The 10,231-nt window shown below is 44.9% G+C and overlaps 1 protein-coding gene across 6 annotated transcripts in view; it reads left to right on the top strand.

The window, feature by feature from the left end:
• Nucleotides 1–373: 373 nt before the first annotated feature.
• The window catches only part of CAST (calpastatin), an 85,876-nt gene continuing 76,018 nt past the window's right edge, over nt 374–10,231 (top strand). For 5 of the 6 annotated variants that reach the window (XM_063129581.1, XM_063129580.1, XM_063129577.1 and 2 more), the window contains exon 1: nt 374–480. In XM_063129581.1, the coding sequence (XP_062985651.1) occupies nt 427–480 (54 nt within the window). In that variant the 5' untranslated portion in view covers nt 374–426. Of the gene's footprint in view, nt 481–4,704; nt 4,750–10,231 lie in introns of those variants that run through there. The other variant, XM_063129579.1, reaches the window with a different exon arrangement.

The following is a 10,231-nucleotide window of genomic DNA, read 5'->3' as shown; positions in this document are numbered from 1 at the left end:
ACTTGGCTCAGGTCAAACAAGACACAGAATTAAACCTCGCCCAGCAGGCTCTATTGGTATTCTTAACAGAATAAGCTCAAGTCTACCAGGCATGTCTCGGCAAACAGAAAAACCGGCCACCAAGCATCTTTTGTCGAGCCCAGTTCCCCTCCCTCGTCAACAAATACTGAACCCGAGGAGTTTGGGCTGTTAGTTACTGAACCGGCGGCGGCGGCGACTGCAGGAAGAGGAGGGACTAGCTGAGCTGCAGGAGCAGCCTGGTTTTGGCACGGGGGCCGTCGGAAAAGCTGTTTCATAGCGCTGCCCGTACCCTCCCTCCCTGCCCCGTCCGCCTCTCCCCTCCGCACTGGAGTTGCTGCGGCGTCCCGTAAACACGCCACAGAGGGGGGAAGCGCGCCTGGGAGCGAAAGCGTCTCCTCAGCTGTCATGTCGCAGCCAACGAAAGGCAAGAAGCAGCAGCCCGCCAAGGCGGGCAAAGCGGTAAGCGGCGGCACGGAGGAGGGAAGTAACGGGACCGAAGTCCCTGAAGCAAGACCGGCTGGTTGTCAGGAAAACGGGCTTCCGCCACTTTCCCTGCAGGGTACAAAGCTGGGAGGAGGAGGAGGGGGCGCGCGCTGAGGCAAATGTGTCAAGGCGCAGGAATTTCTGAGGCTTGGAGCCAGAAGGCGGCAGCGAGGTGCGGGACAGGAGCCAAAGGCAATGGGTGGGGCTGGGAGGGGTGAGGCAGCTGCACAGGCGAGAGAGCTGCGTGTCGTGCAGGGCTGTGACACAACCCAGGACTACGCAGTAGGAGGCTCACGCCCTTCTACGAGCACAGGGGGGAAATGCTAGGGGGCAAGGAATCTTTACTTCCGACCAGGAACTTGGAAGGCAGAGGGCGGCAGCTCCCCTCCTAGTAGGGACATACTGGGGAGAGTGACAGGATAATTGCTTGGTGAGAGAGGGCTCATATCGCTCCCACCCAGGGAATACAGATGGTGGGCGCTGCGTGTGTGTGTGTGTGTGCCTAGATCCAGGTCTGGTCGAGCTCAGGAAAGTTCCCACCCGCTAGGGATTGTGGGGAGGTATATTGTCAGTAGAAGTCAGTGATCCTTTCCCCTGCCATGTCATGGAGGGTGGAGATTAAAGCCTAGGGTGCCTCCCTAGGAGCACGGGTGTGGGAGGAGGATCAGTGAGTAGTTTCCAAACAATTTTCAGAGGGGGCAGCCCTCTCCAGTCTGTTGCAGCAGATACTTTGCACCACTTTAAAAACTGAGCTGGAATCCTACAAACCTTGATGCCATTTTTAAGTGTTTGTCTTTGAAGTGGCACAAGACTCCTCCTGCTCCCTCCCAGCCTGCGGTTTCTAAATTGCAGGGGCTCAAGTTTGACTAGAAACCCTGCCCTGTCTTCTGTCTTGGAAGCCCTGCCCACCAATCCCAGATGTGTTTGTGCTGTCTATGGGTCCCCTGCGTGGATCACAGGTGCTCTATTTATGCTCAGAGCCATTCAGTGTCACTACCATCCCGTTCCAGGAAAAACCCATCAGACCCTGAAAAAATGTTCCACCTTCGTTCTCTGGCTCAGATCAAGCCCTGACTGGGATAGATGTGGCCTCCTACAGTGCCTTTTAAGTGGGGAGAGATGAGAGAGGCCAGGGTGGGGGTGGAGTCAAAAGATTGTCCAAACTATTTTCTTTGGGAAACTAGGGAAAGGGGTGTGACTTGGACTCTAGATTTTCTCTTTCAAGAAGGTGTGTGTGTTTGTTTCCAGCTGCTTTCCCTGCAGAAGAGCAGATGTCAGGTTGGTGCAGCCTATCCCACTCATAGCTTAAGTTGAAAGACAGCTTTTGAAAGAAGAACCCAAATCCGTTTTTAAAGCTACAGCACAGTCCTGCCACACCTCTCCCTCTAAAAGCCAATTCCTAACATTCACTTTGCCAACATTACTGTGTCCAAGAGACTGATGTTATGCTCACTACCGTTTCTTAGGCTAACCCTTCTTGGCCAGAGGGTTTAATAGAATCACAGAATAGTAGAGTTGGAAGGGGCCTATAAGGCCATCGAGTCCAACCCCCTGCTCAATGCAGGAATCCACCTCAAAGCATACCTGACAGATGGTTGTCCAGCTGCCTCTTGAATGCCTCTACTGTGGGAGAGCCCTCGACCTCCCTAGGTAATTGGTTCCATTGTTGTACTGCTCTAACAGTCAGGAAGTTTTTCCTGATGTCTAGCTGGAATCTGGCTTCCTGTAACTTGAGCCCATTATTCCGTGTCCTGAACCCTGAGATGGTCAAGAAGAGATCCTAGCCCTCCTCTGTGTGACGTTTCAAGTATTTGAAGAGTGCTATCATGTCTCCCCTCAATCTTTTCTTCTCCAGGCTAAACATGCCCAGCTCTTTCAGTCTCTCTTCATAGGCTTTGTTTAATGGAACAAGGACCTGTCTCTGCCCCCTACAAGGAATTATGAGTGTTTAAGGTTCTGTTGAACAGTGTGGTAAATGCTAATGTACGTATGCACAGTAGTGGAGGTGGGGGGGGGGAGTTGCTGGCTTTGCAGAGGACTGGGGCCAATTGCTCACTGCCACCCCAGCCCTGAGTTCTCCCCATCTTGTACCCCCTTCTTCCCTAATAGTTGCAATTCTCCCTATGGGGGGGGGAATAAAGTACTTAGGAGCAATATTACAAAGGAAAACCTAGCCTGCTAGTCCTCAACAGTGGGTGACTTAGCCTGTCCTGACAGCTGCACCTGCCCCGCGCAAGAGTTGTAAAATACACAAGGCTTGCCTCTGTATATACCTCACAACTCATGACTACAAGCATTTTGTTCATAGAATAGTAGAGATGGAAGGGGCCTATAAGGCCATCAAGTCCAACCTCCTGCTCAATGCAGGATCCACCTTAAAGCATACCTGACAGATGGCTGTCCAGCTGCTTCTTGAATGCCTCTAGTGTGGGAGAGCCCATGACCTCCCTAGGCACTGCTCTAACAGTCAGGAAGTTTTCCCTGATGTCCAGCCAGAATCTGGCTTCCTGTAACTTGAGCCCATTATTCCGTGTCCTGCACTCTGGGAAGATCCAGAAGAGATCCTGGCCCTCTTCTGTGTGACAACCTTTCAAGTACTTGAGGAGTGCTATCATGTCTCCCCTTAGTCTTCTCTTCTCCAGGCTAAACATGCCCAGTTCTTTTACTCTCTCCTCATAGGGCTTTGTTTCTGGACCCCTAATCATCCACGTTGCCCTCCTCTGAACCCCCTCCAGCTTGTCTGCATCCTTCTTGAAATGTGGTGCCCAGAACTGGACACAATACTCTAGATGAAGCCTAACCAGTGCCGAATAGAGGGGAACCAGTACCTTGCACGATTTGGAATCTATATTAATGCATGCCAAAATAGCATTTGCTTTTTTTGGAGCCACATCACACTGTTGATCAGCTTGTGATCTACAATTCCAAGATCCTTCTCATTTGCAGTATTGCTGAGCCAAATATCCCCCATCTTGTAACTGCGCATTTGGTTTCTTTTTCCTTCATTCCTGGTCATGTGCGGAATGATTTTCCTTAGCTATGAACTCAACTAGACCCCTGGCAATTGGGGTAAATGAGAAGACAAGAGTCCTTTCTTTACAAAAATTAAGGGAGCGATCCTATGTGTGTTTAGGCAGAAAAAAGTCCATGCTGGCTGGGAATGCTGGGAGCTGTATTTATATTTATTTTATATCCCACCTTTTTTCCTCCAAGGAACCCAAGGTGGCTTACATAACCATCCTCCTGTCTTATCCTAACAACAGCAACCCTGTGAGGTAGGTTGGGCTGAGAGCAACCCTGTTCAGACAACACACTAAGCCACAGCGGTTAAGAATTTTGAGCTAAACATTATGGCTTAGTGTATCGTATGAACCGTGACTTAGTGAACCATTCTTAACCATGGTGGCTACATAACCACGGTTTAAACATGCTCGCTAACCATTTGCTGCAAAAAGGTTAGCAGCGTACCCATGGCTTAGCATGTTGTTTGAACAGGCCCAGCTTCTGACTGGCCCAAAGTCACCCAGCGAACCTCATGGCCGAGTGAAGACTAGAACCCAGATCTCCCAAGTCCCAGTCCAACACGCTAACCACTATGCTACACTGGGACTTTTCCCCCTGTCTAAACATGCATAGGATTGCACTTTAAATCGTTTGGAGAAAGTAAGAGGATTCCACAGCAGCAACTTCTAGAGGCCTCGGAGAGGAAGAAAAGAAGAAAGGCGTGCTTGCACACATTCTGCTCTTCCTTCCAGGAACTAGGTCACGGGAACATAAACCCACTTCAAAGGTTTCAGGCAGCCTAGCTAGTTAGTGTTAAGGAAGACCCACTTCGTGGATGCGATTCTTGCCTTATGTATCCTGAAGGGAAAAGGGCCCGACCGTCTTTGGCCCGAGGTCATCTCAGGAGCCTATTAATTCCAGGCTTGTTGTGGGTTAACAGCTTACCGCAAAGCACAAAAGGAGGGGCCGCGCCAGGCACAAAAGTGCTACTTCTCCCGCCCGCCCGCGACGCCTCTCTATCTACCGCCTGTTTAGGGGCGGGCCTGGCGTAGTAACGCAACAGATCTGTGTCGCGCCCCACTCCCCCCCCCCGGAACCTGCCCCGCCCTGCTGGAGGGACGCATCTAGCCACTCGTAGGCTGAGCGTGTGAGCGCGGTTAGTAATAGCGAAGCTGAAGTTGGAAGGAGAGGAGGAGGGAGCAAGTACCCAGCATGGCTTTTGCAAGTTGGTGGTATGCTACGGTAAATATGTATGGATTTGGTTAAGGTTGCGGTTTCTGTCTTTATGCTGCCACTGCCGCCGCCTGTGTAGGTCTTGCAAGGGAAGGGTCAAATCACTTCTATAGATTAGGCTTATTGGAATAGCTTCACTGCAATGCTCAGGGCGCACCTCTGCGTAGCTTACACCAGAGATGTATTTTCCCACGAAGCAGGAAACTTCGCCCTGTCCTGGCATGCGTGTGATAGCTGGGGCGTTCTTGCAGCTTCTATGCAGCCCTCAACTTTTAAAACGTGGAAAGAGTTTGGATGATAACAAAAGGAAAGCGGAAGTGGTTCTGAAGAAATAGAATAGAGCTGGGTTCTGATTCTATGGAATATATCTGATTCATGTTGATCAGAAAAATATACTTTTGGTGTATATGTCTTGAAATAACTTAAGTTGTCATGCTTAAAAGTTGTGAAGACTAATAATGTGTTGGTAGTTGTGTCAATTGATGATTTTTTGGGTGGTGAGGGTGGCATATAAATATTTCTGAAAATTCTTGAAGTTTCAGGGTCTGAACCTAGTAGTGATAGAAATCACAGAGACTGGATATACACATCTATTTGAAATTTAATAAGTCTACTAAAGTTTATAGCTGTATTCTTACTAAGTTGCATGGCTTTTCAAAAAGTCCTCGGTGTTTCCTTTTTCCTTCCCCCTCCTTATAGTGAATGGGTGTAATTGGAAAGGGAAAGGGTAAAGAAAAAGGCTTTTATTCTGATCTGAATAAAAGCTTAATCTAAAATGAATCTTCTACATAAATTAAAAAGAGTCCTAGCTTTTAGGAACTATATTCCTAGCTTGTTGGAGCCTTCTTAAAATACATCACAACTCTTAAGTTTGGCAGGTCTCATCAAAGAAGGTCATTCTGAGAGCTCCGGCTATTGGGCGGTATAGAAATGTAATTAATAAATAATAAATAAATAAACCTACAATTGCATGAAAAAATATCCATCCATACAATTTGCTGATTTTGCAAACATGAGTAAATGGTCATAAAAATGCAGGTGGTGAATCATGCAGACAGGAAGATCTGCATGCAGAAGCATGTATCTATGTGGTGATACTCATGCAGACTACATTGGGCTGGCTATTGGTCTTTTGATATAGATGCATAGGACTATTAGGTATGCACAACCAGTTATGTACAATAACCACAGTTGGATATGTGCCATAAGTAGGAGCCTAGCATACTTGATCACAGACTCCATTGGATGTGTGTGTTGCTTGTTATTTATTTTATTGAAGTTTTTTATGCCACTCCTTAGCCAAAAAGTCTCCCAGAGTGGCTTACATATAACTGATAAAAGAAGAGTAGAGCAGAAAACAAATTGTGCACCCTTTTCATCTTGCTATATAGGGCCAGTTCAGACGACACTTCAAGCTCTGTGGTTAGCGAAACTATGGTTCTCTGGGGTTAGCACTAACCACAAGCTGTGATGTCGCACACAACACTTTGTGTGCGACAATGGTTAGAGCTGCTAACCCTGCTGCAGACAGTCCGTGGTTAGTGAGTGAGCAGGGTTTAGCAAAAGGCATTGCACAAGACACTTTAAACTCTGCTGCTTAACCAAAAGCAAGGTTTAAAATGTCTTCTGAACAGGCCCGTTGGGACAATCATTTCAGAATAGAGTAATGCAGTAGGTAACCCTTTTCCCCTCAATAAAGAGGCATTCACAACAATCCTATGCATGTCTATTCAGAAGTAACTTCTATTACATTCAATGGGACTTATTCCTACATCATTGGATATAGGATTGCAGCCATAGTAACTTTGTTTTAAGACACACACAAGTAAAATATTTGAATACTATTTTCCTTGGGGTGTTTTCTGTAGGGCAGTGGCTATGGTATACAATTTTTTCATTCCATTAAGACTTGTTTTCTGTTTCAGTTTACTGTCTTATCTCAAAAAAGGAATTAATCACCAGGTGTAGATGAAAGGTCCTTAGTATTTTTAATTAGGAGTGGGAATTCAAATAGAGGTATAATGAAGCAGATGTGAATTGAATTACACAAAATGTGCTTATGGGCAAGTTGATGATAGAACCACCCAGTGAGTCTCTGTACTTAAAAGGAATTGAACCTAAAGCTTCTTATTAGCTTTAAACTCTCCAGGCAAGCATCTGAAGTGAATAATTATTATTTGCCCTTGTTCTGAAAGATTTTACAGGAAAGTAATAGAAACCAAAACTTTTGACTTACACAGTTAAAATGGCGTGTTTCACATGATGTTCCAGACTCATTATGGGTTATTTAACCCACAATGAGCTGCATAACATGCTGAGCATGTGCAGTGTCTATTATGAATATGCAACCCCAAGTAGGGTTGTGTGTGTCATCTAAACCTGGTCATCATGGGTTATTCGATGGTTAAACAACCTACTTATAACCCAACTACAAACTGAAGCTTATGCAACAGTTCTTTAACCCTTGAATAACCCACATTGTCTGTGTTTGGATGACACGCCACAACATGCAAGTTGCATATTCATAAACACATGCTGGCAGGTGCCATGGCTCATTGTGGGTTAAATAACCCATCATGAGCCAGCATGATGTATGAACACTGTAATGAAACTGTGAGAGCACATAATCCTTTGCAAATACTACATATAAGTTTTCATCGTGCCCTGAATCTTCATGAAATCAATGGAGTCAGGTGCAACTTTACAGATAAATCTCTTCAGAGTAGCATAATATGGCATACCTGCTAATGCACCATTAAGGATATACAGATTTTTAAAAATCCGTTCCATCCACGTTTCATGGATTGTTACGCATCTTTCATTCTGTTGTCCGCTCATTGATCGAACTGGATTTTTTAAAGTGATGTACGAGAATGTCGTTCCACTTGTGCAACGGGCATTAGCACAAGCGTGCATTAGCACAAGTGCAAATTTGCAAAAATCCTCTCAAAAAGGGGGGAAATGGTCCATGAAATTGGAAAAAGAGAAAATCCACAGGCTGGATTGATAGAAATCTGAACTAATTTGCATTTATGGTGCATAGGGATTTTTCCAACATCCCTATGCACTGTCAACTCTTAATCCAGTCTTCCCCAACCTGATGCTCTCGAGATGTTTTGGGGTCAAACTCCCATCAGCCCTAACTATCATGGTCAATAATCAAGAATCCAGGGAGTTGCAGCCCGAGGGTGGAGAAGGCTGCCCTAATCAGACTATTTATTTCCATTATGCCACAGTTTTTAGAAATGACAGATTTTCCTAGTATATAAGAGAAAGAGTTTCTCTGGTCCTGATTGGCTTCCAGGATTGTCTCTTCAATCAAATGGTTGAGCCTAATTTTACTAGCAGAATGGACACTAAACAGTCTGGCCGGGATGGCACAGCAGCTAACCATATAGGTATGCTCAATACTCCAGTATGTTCTTGTAACTAACTCAACAGCACAATGTTAATTACAGGGGTTAAATGTAGAACAGTCTTATTCTTAGAGGCCCATTGTGGCATTTTGCAGTATTATCTCCTGCAACTGTAGGTTTTTATGTTTTGTTTTTTAGTGGGATGGAAAAATTAAGCATAAGGTTGGATCCAGATTTAGGCACATGCAGTTGGGCTGATGGAAGCAGACTTTCCCATCCTCTCGTCTCCATGGCAGCCAACCCCCCAGCCCACCTGAAAATCCTATAAAGGGCTGGGAACTACAATGAATGGAGTTAATGATCAGGTGTCACAATTAGCTCAAGTAAATTCTCCTTCCCCAGTAATTATGAATAGAAAGATTTTTATTTTAATGTATGCAGATGACATAGTACTTATTTCTTTTTCATGCTTGGGTCTGAAAAATCTCTTAGACACATTCAGTTCATATTGTAAATATGAAAACTTGACAATAAACTATTCTAAGACCAAGATAATGGTTTTTGATAGTTACAGCCCTACACATTGATGGATTTTGGACCAACATGTTATTGAACAAGCTCGTTCATTTAGATACTTGGGCATTCTTTTCAGTGAGTTTCTCTCATGGAAAGGGCATAGGGAGGCTGTGAAACTGAAGGCACAGAAAACTATAGGGGCTTTAGGTTCTGGGTTCCGGTTGACATGAGCAGCAGCATGGGATTTTTTGGGCTCCACAGTTTGTTTGTTTAAATTTTAATTTTAATTGTTTTTAATTACATACATACACAAGCCGAATAGGGGCTTTAATGAAGTTTTATTATAATAAAGGGGAACAGTTGATTGATCCTGCCCTAAAAGTCTTCAACATCAAAGCAATCACACAAATGCTTTATGGGTCTGAAATTTGGGGGCTTGACAATTCCATCGTTAATGCCCTGGAGACTGTGCAGAACAATTTTCTTCGAAAACTCGTCTCTCTCCCATCCAGAACCCCTGCAGCTTTTCTTTATACAGAATCTGGATGGTCATCAATTAGGACAAGAATAGAGAGTGCTCAGTTAAAATATTTTAAACAAATTGTCACCTTGCCAAATGAACATCTTCCAGCTATGTGCTACAAGGAAATGAACAAAAATTATTATTGGATGGCAATACTCCAAAAGCTCCTCCATAGCGATTACTTTCCTGAGCTGAAGCCCGTCCTTGATATGGATAAGAAACAACTAAGGGATTGGCTATTTTGGATAGATTCTAGGAGGGATCTGCAACTAATTAAAAACTCTAAATTCTCCCGGTGGTTCCCTCTTTTGAAAACAGAACATTTCAGAGCCAGCTATTTGTCCAAACTGAGGCCACTTTCCCTAAGAAATGCTTTTATTGAACTTAGATTCCAAGTGATGCCAACTGCAGTTCTGGATGGACGCTACTACAAGGTGCCATTTGAATGCAGACTATGCATCTGTGGCCAACATCAAATGGAAGACATTGCTCACTACATGTTAATTTGCCCTCTGTATAGGGACCCAAGAGAGAGATTCCTGAAACCCCTGTTAATACATGGATATAGGAATGCCGTTGCAGAAACAGTTCTTTTTCTTCTGAGTGATACCAACAGTTATGTGACACATAAGGTGGCAAAAAAGATAAGGAAGAGAGAGCTAGACAAAATTGCCATAAACTGCCGTGGAGATTCAGACTGCTAAGTGAAAGCTGAGTTTTAGTTATGATAAATTTCAAGTTATCTGTGTATTTTCGAGGTATATGTATTACTGTATATATGTATGGATGCTGTGGTTTGGGAATGGATTCCCAAAAACTGGGCAGAGTTACCTTCCATGAGTAAAGCTCCACTTATGGAAGGTGTCTCTGCCAGATTTTTAGGAATCCCCTTTCTCCCCCTACCATGGTGTGTCCCATTAAGTAGAGTCCCCAATGCTCTGTAGCATTTGAGGGATGGCAGGAGGAGGGGGCTAGGAACTTAGTTTCTGCCAGCCCAGCTGCATGCACCTAAACCTGGTTCCAGCCCTGTAGTGCTTAAGAAGCCTAGCCATGGCTTCTGGAAAAAGCTTTTCATTTTGAGGGGTGAGGTAATCAT

The sequence above is a fragment of the Elgaria multicarinata genome, chromosome 6 (genome assembly GCF_023053635.1).
Source record: "Elgaria multicarinata webbii isolate HBS135686 ecotype San Diego chromosome 6, rElgMul1.1.pri, whole genome shotgun sequence".
Taxonomy (NCBI): domain Eukaryota; kingdom Metazoa; phylum Chordata; class Lepidosauria; order Squamata; family Anguidae; genus Elgaria; species Elgaria multicarinata.
The sequence above is the reverse complement of the archived record's forward strand: the minus strand, read 5'-3'. Positions and strand labels throughout refer to the sequence as shown.